A 13,313-nucleotide genomic window follows, 5' to 3' on the forward strand; every position below is an offset into this window, starting at 1 on the left:
TGTAATCCTTTATAGTTTTTAATTCAATCAGCTGCTGTTGGATGACGACATCTTTTCACATTCACCCAAAGCTTTGCTCAGAAGGTCACTGAACTTTTGAAGATACATTCGAGTACACATCCACCCCCTCACACCCACATCCACTAAAACACCAAACACACACTGTTTCTTCTCAGAAGTGCCTTGGATCTGTGCAAACTATAACATTGTAGTTCATATAAAGGGAAAGGGGGTTCACACATTTCCAGACGTGATGAAATACAGGACAAATCAACAAACAGCAAGGGAAGCTGTTTACTTACTACCAATATACCCATTACTATGCTGATTTCTAAAACACTGCTAAGTAACACCCAGCTGCTAACATCTCTTTCAGTATTGATGATAGATTGACAGACAAAATAACAAAATCAGATGCAAGTTCATTTAAAAGCCACCAAACCTGACTTTATATCCAGCATATAAAACCCAACCCAAAAGTATGACACGATATGAAGAGGTGGAGATTTTTGTTTATATGTTATACTTTGTTTATTTGTTATAGGAGCATCAAAGTTTGATTACAATCATTGATTTCACATTAATTTCAATCTTTGTCAGTCGATATTAAAGATATCAAGGTAATATTTTCATAGCATGTCTTCACGGTTTTACATATGACTTTACACTGGGTTTACACAGACTGGGTCACATATTATACCAACAAATACTGCCTCTGTTTATTGAAATCCTTGAAAGTTTGTGAATCTGGGGAAAAAAATCATGGTGCTGGGAAGTTTTTAAAAATATACATACATAGATACAGGTCATTGAAAGTGCTTGAATCTTTTTTGGGCAAGAAGTTTTCTGGAAAAAAATCCATATTATTCCCTGTGTAGTGTAGGAAAATATCGTAAAAATTCTAGACTTTTTAAGCACACTTGCAAAAATTTTCGTTTTAAATGCTTATATCTTTATATGTGAATGTTGATTCATACCAAAATGCTTTTTTGCATCGTTGTGTTTGACAAATAAAAATGTCTCGGGTTACATGTAACTGTTGTTCCCTGAGAAGGGAACGAGACGCTGCGTCTCCCTTGCCATACTTCCTGCGTTCCTGTAACGCCATCTTTGGCAATATTTCAAATAGCGATATACTTCCTGAGTCCCATGTCACCCTGTCTTTGTCGTTAAGCCTCACCATTGGTTACATTTGATATACACATTAAAGACGCACTTACCCCTGGAGGCGTCCCCAAAGTGTCACCGCAGTGACGCAGCGCGAGTTCCCTCGAAAGGTAACTGTAACAATGTATCTTAAAAGGTAACACAATGTAACCTTGCTGTAACTTGAAATGTGTCCTCACATTTAGTCCTTGAATTTGAGGTTATTGGACCTGGAAAGTCCTTGGAAGGTCCTTGAATTTGAAGTTAACTTAAGGTGTGGGAACCTGTTATAAGAACGCGATAATTTTATACGAACACAATTATTTTCACTAGCCTTACCTGTATTATTACTCCACTGTCATGAGAAATATAATAGCCTGATATATAAAATCTACTACCACTCAATTCATAGCATTAAATACATTTTTGAAAACAAGTCTATAAACCATAAGACACAATGCAGCACGAAAGATAATTCTCTCGGTTGGTCTGAAACTGTCTCACACTGGCCCCGGGGCTATAAGTCCATTCTTAATGTTGAGCCCTGGTATTTGGATAACTACTTCAAGCCCAACCAGCCGTGTTTTGTGAACAACCACATCTGCCAGCAGCGGTAAGCACAATTACAGAGCAGTGGAAGTGAGGGGGTGAGGTATGCAGGGAAATCTGGATGTTTGCTTTAGCTGTCACTGGCGAGCGCTGCTCCATCAAACAAACCTTTATGGCAACCCCACAGGACATGCGGCCGAGCAGCTCAAGAGCACCAGATGTGCACGTTCATCCTTCTAATTCATTCAGGATATGACTACTGCCCAGAGACAAAGTCAAGTCTTCTCAAATAGCACTTTCCAGAGAACACCATCACAAAGTAAAGTAAAATTTCACTGCACTTTTGCATTGTGGGTAAGGTATGTTTTAAAAAAGTAGTGCTGCAGCCCCTAAAGTCAGTGACAAAATCTCCCATTCACAATTTTTCTTGTGTAGTAGTCATTCATAAAACGTCTATTGGCTCACATACACACATATACCATAAGGCTGCTTCAGAGGCTGGAGTCCAGTTTAAATAATTGTGCAATGATGAGTTCACCACACATATGCAGAATGTTGTACAATACATTGTATGACAAACATAATAAGACATGCAACAGTATATTTATTTATTTACAAGTGTCATCTAAAATCCCATTGATGGGATTTAACAAAACAACATGTGAAAACCCCTCATGTAGATAATCCACATCTATTGAGGATTGCCTTTACACCTTGAAATTGAATGTTCGCACATGAATTATTTTTATTTAGTATAGTAAATTGAAATACACTGTAGGATATTAATTACACTTTGGTAATATTCTGTAAACTATGAATTGAGTAACTGTACTGTAAACCCTCAGAAATAAAGGTAGAAGAGCTGTCACTGAGATGGTATCCTTTTAAAAATATACCTTTGAACCTAAAGGGTGCATATATTAGTACCTCAAATACCAAAAAAGTACATAGGACTTTTTAATATTTACAAGGGTCATTTTTTTATATTTTTTATAGTAAATACTAAAGTATATTTTTATTTCATTTGATAAACCTAACAAACGTGTTGGGGGTATTGATTACAAGCAAAAATCTAGGGGAGAACCGGGGCAAAAGTGACGCGTAACGAAAGTAACAAATCAATTTTCTCCGAGCCCTAATATATTTGCATTTCAAACACTGACTGCATCTTTAGCACGCAACCCTTGACAGAGCTGACAAATATTACGTTATTTCGTCACCGTTTTGCGAGTGTAGGTCCAGAAAGCTGTTTTCAACCATGATAAGTAAAATCCTAAAGCTGTAATTTTTCTTATAACAGGTTGTGTTTCTCGTTTCATGTGTTACAGTACTGATCAATCTAGTGCTCTAACAGGTCCTGTAGTTTGACTTCTCAGAGTTTTTCAAAATAAAGTAAATTGGGTTTAAATGTCAGGAGTTCCTGTTGGGATGAAAATAACACTTGTTGAAAGTAAATGTTGCATTATGTTGAAAATGTATATTATGCTAATTTGATTCAATTTAATTTCCATAGGGGCGGTTTCCTGGACAGGGTTTAGCTTAAGCCAGGACTAGGTCTTAGTTAATTTTGGATATTTTTATTCAATAATTCAAGTTTGTACTGTCGGGTTGCTTTTAAAACATTTGATGAAATTTAAATGTGAAATGAAAATGTACAAAATATGTTTGCAGTTACATATTAACAAGGTCATAGTCATCTATATTTAATAAAAACAAGTGTAAAACAAAATCTTTCTTGTTCTGTTGTGTTACTTTTAACCCACCTGTGTGTTACTTTCGTCCCAGCTGACAGGGTCAAAAGTAACAATTTGCTCCCTATGTTCAAAGTGAAATTATACTTAAATCGTTTTACATTTGTTCAAAATTCCACCTGATATTGATAGACCACACTTGTGAGTTATTGACAACAGCAAATATATATATCTGTCTAAATCATTATCTTTTAAAAATTACATTTTTTGAACTTTCGTCCCTGCTCTCCCCTACTTTATAAAAGCATACTGTAGCATTCTATTGAGAACGGTACCGCGCCAGACCGGTAGGTGGCAGTAAAGCATCTGACATACTAATGTAAACACTACAGAAACAATTCTCCTCATCCTGTTACCAAAGTACCATAGCCGAATATTATCCTGCTGTTGTTTAAATCAAAGTAATGCTTTTTAATAATGTCTACGACCTCTAAGGTTGTTCTGGGAGTGTCGATAGTCCTCACTATCAGTACCGTTGCAGGCGTTCATATAAAGCAGAACTGGGACAGACAGGTAACGTGAATACACTCGTGTACTAGCAAACACCATGCATTTCTGTTAAGGTCGTGCACTCGTAGAATTAGAAATAACTCACCGTACATCTAAACATAAATACTAGTCTGGATTATAGTTTATTGACCATCGGACTCAATAAACGACCATGTGAAATGCGCATGATCTTTGTTTTAGTGCATGCATCTTGCTGTTGTATGTTCTGCTCAAACACAAGAGATGTGTTCGATCTCAGAAACACACAAAATGTTTAGATTGAATGTACTTTATGGATGTTATTAATTGGAGAGAACTTTATTTTATCTAATGCATCATATAGAAAATCATTGCTTTACTATAGTAAAATAGTAAACATTGGTAATATAGGTTTGAGAGTGGGTTCACTTCCACTGCTCGGTCATAAAATCCTGGAAATCCAATTTAACGCGTAATTCCATGTCTGAGAAAAACATTAACATCACCGTAATAAATGTATTTGTCAAGTTATCTTTAAATATTTTACTGGCTTTACATTGCTCCGTCACTATAAAGTTATTTTAAACATTGCTTTGTTCTTACGTCAAACACCAGTGCGTAAATATTATTATTCAATAATTTTTTAATATGTGTTGGTTAAACTCGTCTGTAACATTGGCAGAGGCTGCGCGACGGAGTGCTGCGCGATCTGGAGCGCGTGGAGCGGAAGCGCGAGAACCTGCGCACGCTCGAGGAACAGATCCAGCTGACGAGAGAGCTCGTGGCCGATCGAGAGAGACGCGAGGGTGACAAGACGGGAACACACACTTCATAAACTGACCATATTAACGGTATAAACAACTAAGTTACTTACATGTTGTATAAATATTACTAAGGGTTCTCTTATGATTATTTTTGGCACAGGTAGGACCCTTACCCATGTAAAAATTTACCATGGTAATAATTAATACAGCAGTTCCCAGCAAAACACCATAGTTACCGCATCAGAACCTGGTATTTGTAACCCAAAAGCTCCAACACCATGGTCAAGTGATAAAAGAAATATGTTTATGATAGTGAATTAAATAACCATGGTTTATTGTAGTAACTACAGTGACTGTGATACAATTTTGTAAAAAGTTCAATCCAGTATGAACACCTACCAGTGACATCACTCCTTTCTATGTAGAAATTTTATGTTCTGGCTTTATTTTCCAGATTAAGACATGGATAGCGGGGACCAAAGGAGCCTTGCGGCACAGGATGATGAGACCATGTGCACGTCTGCTTCTGAGGGTTTGGAGGAGGGTGAGGTTGAGGGAGAAACTCTGCTCATCGTGGAGTCTGAGGACCAGGCGTCCGTGGATCTGTCTCACGACCAGAGCGGAGACTCTCTGAACAGTGACGTTGGAGAGGATGGAGAGGGGAGCTGGAACGAGGACATGTCGTTCTATTGCGACAAGTGCCACAAGTGGATCCCGTCCGGTGAGAAGACGATTCGGCTCCGGTACCAGAAGAACAGGCTGTCGGCTCCATGTGGCCGATATGCACTAATATGACTACATCACTATATCTGTTTTATAAACTTAATAATGATTTCAGAGTAACATGTAGTGCACTTTATGTCTCAATAAAGACTCGTCCTGAAAGGAAAACGTGCTGGTCTCGGTGCTGTCTTTATTTATTTTCTTTGTGTGGTTCAGCCCAGCTTCGTGGAGAGCAGCCCAGCTACCTGAAAGGGGACAACTTCTTTAAATTCATCTGCTCGGACTGCGCAGAAGACGGAAAGGAGAGTTTCGAGAGAATGAGGCTGACCTGGCAGCAGGTACGTGAGAGCTTTAACGACAAAAAAGTGTCAAGAATGTATTTTTGTGCATGTTTTTAATAATTCGAACCAATAAAGATGCAATAATTCAAATATAAAAAACACATTTTGGAGAGGTTTCCTGGAAAGGGCTTATCCTAGTCTTAGATTAAAATGCATGTTTGAGGTGTCTTGAAGGCGGGTGCATGATCTTTGAAAGCCAATGTTGACATTTGGTATCAACTTAACAAACACGCCCCCTACCCCAATAGAATCTGGACCTTCTTTTGATAGACCCGCCCCACACATACACAACCCAGGCAACAATGTCATTTAGTAGACATACACCTTACTGCTGAAATTGTGCACTCCGCCTTTAATTTAAAAACATCTTGTACTGACGTATCTTAAAGGCGGAGTCCACGATGTTTGAAAAACGCTTTGGAAAAGGAGACGGGCCGACTACCAAAACACACTTATAGCCAATCAAATCAAATCAAATGCCGGGTTGCGTATGTGTGGGGTGGGTCTATCAACAAAAGGTCCAGATTCTATTGGGGTAGGGGCGTGTTTGTTTAGGTGATTTCAAATATCAACATTGGCTTTCAAACATCATGGACTCTGCCTTTAACATATATCAGTGCATTTGTTTTGTCTCAAGATGCACACCAGTATTGTTTTTTGTAAGGTATGTTTGTAAAAACTACTTAAAAGTCCTGGATTAATCTAAACCATGCCTGGGATACTACCCCTAAGTGTCAAAAAAAGTATTAGGATCCATAACAATTTAATAGAAAGCAGATTTGCATTCTGTTTTTAAAAGTGGTGAGGTGCTTTGGAGATGTGCATATGTGGTTATTGTTAAAGTCACTAAATCTATGAATTTATTGATATCTAAATGTCTTTATTGATCATGTGTCTATAGGTGGTGATGTTGGCCATGTATAACCTTTCCCTAGAGGGCACAGGACGCCAAGGATATTTCAGATGGAAGGAGGATATCTGTGCATTTATCAGTCGGCACTGGACCTTCCTTCTTGGCTCCAGGTGCAAGAGAAGACTTTATCAGACTAAATTTTAAAATCTATAAGTTTAAAGGGACACTCCACTTTAAAAAAAAGTTCATTTTCCAGCTCCCCTAAACATTTGATTTTTACCTTTTTGGAATCTATTCAGCCGATCTCCGGGCCTGGCGGTACCACTTTTAGCATAGCTTAGCATAATCCATTGAATCTGATTGGACCATTGCCATCGCGCTAAAAAATGACCAAAGAGTTTCAAAATTGTTCCTATTTCAAACTTCACTATTTATTTATTACATCGTGTACTAAGACCGACAGAAAATTAAAAAGAAAATCACAACTTTTAATTTTCGGTAAGTCTTAGTACATGATGTAACTACAGCAGTGTCAAGTTTTAAATAAAATTTCTGAATTCTTTGGTTATTTTTTAGCAAGATGCTAATGGTCTAATCAGATTCTATGGATTATGCTGAGCTATGCTAAAAGTGGTACCGCCAGACCCGGAGATCAGCTGAATGAATTCCAAAACGGTAAAACTCAATTGTTTAACTCTAGGGGATCTGGAAAATTAGCATATTTTCAAAAAAATATGTGTTCCATTAAGGCAAAAATGTTTACATTTTTGATTCAGAAAGAAGACGTCCACATGGTGGAGCACCGTGGCGGGGTGTCTGTCGGTGGGCAGCCCAACATTTTTCCGTTCTGGAGCTCAGGAGTTTGGAGAGCCTGGCTGGTGGAAGCTTGTGCAAAACCGACCACCAACCCTACGACCTGAGGGGGAGAAGAGCTCTGCCTCTCTTAAAGCCAAAGGTAGTAGCGGTTAACATTTTATCTAATATTTTAAAGAGCACCTATTGTCCGATTCACGTTTTTAAATTTCCTTTGGTGTGTAAGTGTGTATTAGTGCATGTTAACGATATGCAAAAGGTACAAACCCCAAAGTAAATGATGACACGAGTTATCATCTCCAACATAAATCTCTTTTCTTGGACTACAACAAACACTCGTATTGTAGGTAAACATTTACTTTCTGGGATTGGTGATGTAGACGAGCGACATTATCATAATTCCTCGTAAGTTAACTCCTGTTAGCAACCAAATCTTTTAAACATGGTAAGAAGCGTCACTGACGTCAGAGGTATTCAGGCCTAGACAGAGCTTTTCAAATCTGTGCGTTTCAGCAAGAGAGTAAAATCTGGAGCAACATAAATGTACGGTATGTGGAAATAATGTGTTTTTTGAACCATAAACCACGCGAACACATATTTTACCAAATACACAAAATAGCGTTGTTTTTAGCAATGAAATAGGTGCTCTTTAACAGATTAACTCCGTCTTTGGTTCACAATGCTTTGAAATGGTGCTCAAACAATACAGGTTTTCAAATAGCCATTATTTGGAGAGTAGGGTGGCCAGTGACTGCAATAATCCAAATGTCCAAACATTAAGGGGTGGTTTCCCAGACAGGGCTTATCCTAGTCCCAGACTAAAATGCATGTTTGTTTGAGCTGACTTAATTAAAAACACCTTGCTATCTTAACGTATATCAGCGTCATTGTTTTGTCTCAAGATACACATCCGTAATGTTTTTGTAAGGTATGTTTGTTAAATGTCCTAATATAAGGCCTAATCCTCGATTAATCTACACCCTACCCGGGAATTATACATATTTGCATGTTGTTTTCCCAGCTGTGTCGAAGCCTTCCTTGGACCCTATCATCACGGTTGAGGGTTTGAGAAAACGTGGAGGTCGAAACCCAGTGGAGAGCGCCATGCAGCTGAAAGAGAAGCGTTCCCGAACGCAGGAGGCTAAAGATATCCGGCGCGCGCAGAAGGAGGCCGCCGGCTTTCTGGACCGCAGTGCTTCATCCACACCAGTGAAACTGGGCAGCCGTGTGCGCCGATCTGAGCCGTACCTGGAGAAGGGCGAAGTCATCGACTTTTCCTCCCTCAGCTCATCAGACAGAACCCCTCTCACGTCACCATCGCCCTCCCCTTCGCCCGATTTCTCCGCACCTGGAACGCCTGCTTCCCACTCCGCTACACCCAGCCTGCTCTCGGAGGCTGATCTTATTCCGGACGTCATGCCTCCTCAAGCACTCTTCCATGGTTAGTATTGTATGTAGAGATTGATGCAACCAATGCAACCAAGTTGGCCATGTTTTCTTCTGAATAATTAAATTGTCTATTTAACAGTATCTTGTATTCATCGTATTGTGTTCCATCAGATGATGAAGAATTAGACACAGAGGGCGTTATCGACCCTGGAATGGAGTACATTCCCCCTCCCAGCATGCCTTTGGCCACCGGCACCATCATGGTCAGGAAGAAGCTGCGTCCAGCCGAGCTGATCAAACAGGAACTTGAGAGTGAAGATGAAGAACGAGGTAGGGACCCTGAGGACGACGAGGGTCAGGACGAAGGCTTGTTGGGGGCGGGTCGGGGACGTGGTGCAGAACGAAGGAAGATTCTTCAGGATAGGGCAGATGGCTGCGTATCTCTGCCCACGCCACGCTACACATTCATGAGCCTTTACGAGGAACGCATGCTGCTTCACAAGCTAGAGGCGTGTCCACAAGCATTGGCCGTCACGCCGCAAGCTAAAAGGCTGCACCGCAAGCTGCTGGTGCGGCAGGCCAAAAGAGAGCGAGGGCTCCCCCTGTTGGACGTAGATCAGGTGGTGAGCGCTACGCTTAGCCTGGTGGGTGGCGTGTATGGGGCACAGGCGGGAATGGCCAGCCACAGGATGAGCGGAGATGAAAAATACAGAACCACCAGCCAGGACCTTCGTATTCTTGATCGCTTTCAGGTAACACACAAAAACGATCAGTTGCTTATCTGATGATGCAGAACGAACATACCGTAAGAATTAAACGCATCATGTTTTGTTGTTGCGCAGTCATCGGCGTCCTTACGGAAAGGCTTTACCCAAACCACGGTGTCTTTTTGGCACAGGCTGATGGGTTCTGATGCCTGCCTGGATCAGAGCATCAAGAGCCCCTACACATCCAGAGTACTCAAGCCATACATCAGGTATGCACTTTAGAATGTACAATAGATATTTATTTATTAAAGGGCACATATTTTTTTACAAAATTGTATTATTAGTCTCAGTTTTACCCAGAACAAGTTTCAGCTCAAAATACCCCACAGATCATTTATTAAAGCATGTCCAAAATCCCCCTGTTTGTGTGTGTGTACCTTTAAATGCAAATCAGCTACAGCTCCCTAACCAAAAAGTTTTTAGTTAAAATAGATACGATTTCTGAGATGATAGGATCTCACTATTGAGATATGGCAAACAGCTTACAACTCGCTAAAGGAGGAAACTATGGTAATGTAGGACTGTCAGTCAGTGGCCATGGGCGGGGCTTTATCAGTGTGATGTCACATTAACAAGAAAATCAAAACAGCATGTCTAATGAGACTGCTTTGTTTTAATGAGAATTAAAAAAGGAGATTTTTTTCATTGTAGGGTGGTTGTGTTCACACCCTGCCACACTGCCTATTATGGAATTTGCATAATAGGTGTCCTTTAACTCTTTCCCCGCCAGCGTTTAAAAAGAAGTTGCCAGCCAGCGGCAGAATATTTACTGATTTTCACAAAAGTTTAATGCGTTTCAGAAAATGTTCTCCTTAAAATATATAAACGAACAATTTATCAAATGAAAGAACAGACCCTCCGCTTTCAAAATTTTTTTTTCATCCTACCTTTATTAAGTCTCTTTTTATCACCTCTCAAATATGGGTAGGCTTTTCGAAAACACAAAATTTTACATACAGCTGTTTGCCCTAGTGCGATATTTCCAGGTTTTATAAGTTGCATAATAGCGCCACCTGGATAATAGCGGTATTGCGGAAAGCCAAAAATACTTGTCACTGGCAAGTGTTTTTTCTTAATTGACGAGTTAACTCATCAATGGCAGGGAAAGGGTTAGCATTAGTGGCAATTTAAATTTAATCTATTGTAAAAACTTTTCTGCTGCTGTTTTTATATATAGTGCGAATCCCAGGTCATGCCAGAGGTCATGCGTGTATATATATATTAACTCTCTCCCTGCCATTGACGAGTTGTCTTGTCAATTAGGAGAAAACGCTTCCCTACCAATGACAAGTTTTTTACGGTAATCCATATTTCGGCTATTATCCACCAGGTGGCGCTCTTACCCAACTTATAAAACACTTAAGCATCCACTAAACCAAAAACAGTAAAAACTCTGATCTCTACCAAAAGTTATTTTACAAAAATGCAATTATCTAAGCTTTTTGGCTCAAAATGTGGTATTTTTGAAGAAACCGACCCTTATTTGAGAGGTGATAAAAAGAGAACAAAAAAGATAGGTTTAAACTTATTTTTAAAGAAGAGTGTCTGTTCTTTCATTTGTTATTTTGTGTGTTTGTATATTTGGAGAGGAACATTTTCTGTAAGCCATTAAACTTTTGTAAGAATCATAAAAAAATGCTGCCGCTGACTGGAAACGGTTTTTAAAAAAAAACCTGGTGGGAGGAGAGTTAAGGTCTTAAAGGAAAACATCACCAATTTTCAATATTTTACTACTTTTTTTTTCAATGCGTGCACTTAATCTTTGTACAGTGCTTTGCGAATGTGAGTTTTATTTTGTGCCACCATACTTACTCGTGTAACTACTCATGTAAAAGTCTTTAAATAGGAAAACATGGAAGTGTTTGGGGGGTTCTAAATTCATCTCTGTTTGGGTCCTAAGGAATGAATGGGGCTAAATGCTAACACATTCACGACGCGCTGTACAAAGATTATGTGTACGCATTGAAAAAAGATAGGTATGTATTAATTCGTCTAAGTTGAGGTAAGAACATAGTAAAATATTGAAAAATTGTGCTGTTTTCCTTTAAAGGTTGCAAAGACAGCTGGAGAACAGACAGAAGCGTAGTATTTTAGAATGCTATTGGTGCTTTGACAATCTTTCAATGGGGATCTTACATAAAAATTTATATTTTATAAGCTTGTAAATATTTGTGTATCTATTTCTCTAGGAGAGATTATGAGAGTCGACCACTAAAGCTCCGTTTGCTCTCAGAGATCCGTGCTTATCATCATAGAAAGGACCCATCATGGGTACCCAAACCTGATGCACCTATAGACTATTGCTATGTGCGACCTAATCACATCCCCTCAGTCAACTCAATGTGCCAAGAGATCTTCTGGCCTGGTAAGTGACTTGTTCTAGTTTTTTATCCTGTCACATCCATATTTAGATGCTAAAGGAGTTACAATGGTTTTTATGCCCAACAGGTATCGACCTATCAGAGTGCCTGCAGTACCCAGACTTCAGTGTCGTGGTGCTCTACAAGAAAGTCGTGATTGGTTTCGGCTTCATGGTGCCAGATGTGAAGTACAACGAGGCCTACATCTCCTTTCTGTCAGTGCATCCGGAGTGGAGGCGAGCAGGCATCGCCACGTTCATGATCTACCATCTCATTCAGGTGAGTCAACTACAGTACGCAGATGAATACACCGAGTTAACCTCTGTGGGTGCTGAAAACTAAAATTTCTTTCTGTGTCCTCTCTCTAGACGTGCATGGGGAAGGATGTTACTCTACACGTATCGGCGAGCAACCCCGCCATGCTGCTTTACCAGAAGTTTGGCTTTAAAACGGAAGAATACATCCTGGACTTCTACGACAAATACTACCCAGTGGACAGTAAAGAGTGCAGACATGCATTTTTCCTGCGCTTGCGACGATAAGGAATCTAAGGATGAAGTTTGTTCCAGTTTGGCTATGAAGTCACATTATGATTCACAGCACAAACTGGAGATGTCATTAATTGAGTGTTTATTAGTTAGTAGCATGTTTCCATATTTCAAATAAGTCATATTTGTGATTGGTATGACAGCCAAGTCATGTTTTTGTTTGATTTGATGTTTAATCGAAAGGGAAGAAAACTGTTATTTTTCATACACCAGCGTGATAAGTCACATTTTTGTATGTGTCCACAATTGTGCAGATTAAAAATCCTGCCACGTAACTGTTAATAAATATCTAAGTATTGTTAATATTGTCTAAATAGTGTCCTTATTAACTTATTTTAGCAAGTAAAACATTTTTAAATTAATAATAACAAACAGGCAGTCACTCTTATTCTTTAAAGGGCCCATATTTTGTAAAATCCACTTTTACAAGATGTTTGGACATAAAAGTGTGTTAGCAACACAACCAACCTACAATGAAAAAATCCCCCCTCCTTTTATAATCCCATTTAAACAAAGCAGTCTTATTACACTGCAAAAAACTGATTTAAAGAAAAAAATATTTGTATTTTTGTCTTTTTTTAAGCAAAAATATCCAAAAATTCTTAAATTAAGATGTATATAATATAAATGTAAGTGATTTTGTGCATAAAACAAGCAAAACAAATCTGCCAATGGGGTAAGCACAAAAATCTTGAAACAATTTTTAAACACTAAATTCAAGAAAAATTTGCTTACCCCATTGGCAGATTTTATTGATATTTTTGGCCTAAAAACTATATTTATTTTCTTTGGTCGTTTTGCTCATCAAGAAAAAGCATCTTAATTTAAGAATTTTTAGATA

At 39.0% G+C, this 13,313-nt stretch overlaps 2 protein-coding genes across 3 annotated transcripts; both read left to right on the top strand.

Annotated features, from left to right (window-relative positions):
- Positions 1–3,750: 3,750 nt before the first annotated feature.
- Positions 3,751–5,569, top strand: pet117 (protein PET117 homolog, mitochondrial). Of its 2 annotated transcripts, none has more exons than XM_055217228.2 (3): positions 3,751–3,959; positions 4,597–4,765; positions 5,139–5,569. In XM_055217228.2, exons 1-2 carry the CDS (start codon positions 3,864–3,866, stop codon positions 4,747–4,749), a joined length of 249 nt encoding a protein of 82 aa, XP_055073203.1. In that variant the 5' UTR covers positions 3,751–3,863; the 3' UTR covers positions 4,750–4,765; positions 5,139–5,569. The 2 variants fall into 2 exon arrangements, with proteins under 2 accessions (XP_055073203.1, XP_055073202.1); XM_055217227.2 differs by having other exon boundaries at positions 3,755–3,959; positions 5,133–5,569.
- kat14 (lysine acetyltransferase 14) lies at positions 5,141–12,775 on the top strand. Its single transcript, XM_055217226.2, has 10 exons — positions 5,141–5,399; positions 5,618–5,739; positions 6,644–6,765; positions 7,372–7,550; positions 8,430–8,849; positions 8,969–9,549; positions 9,640–9,773; positions 11,754–11,929; positions 12,013–12,203; positions 12,293–12,775. Exons 1-10 carry the CDS (start codon positions 5,141–5,143, stop codon positions 12,464–12,466), a joined length of 2,358 nt encoding a protein of 785 aa, XP_055073201.2. The 3' UTR covers positions 12,467–12,775.
- Positions 12,776–13,313: the final 538 nt, after the last annotated feature.

This window comes from Misgurnus anguillicaudatus, chromosome 23 (assembly GCF_027580225.2).
Source record: "Misgurnus anguillicaudatus chromosome 23, ASM2758022v2, whole genome shotgun sequence".
Classification (NCBI taxonomy): Eukaryota; Metazoa; Chordata; class Actinopteri; order Cypriniformes; family Cobitidae; genus Misgurnus; species Misgurnus anguillicaudatus.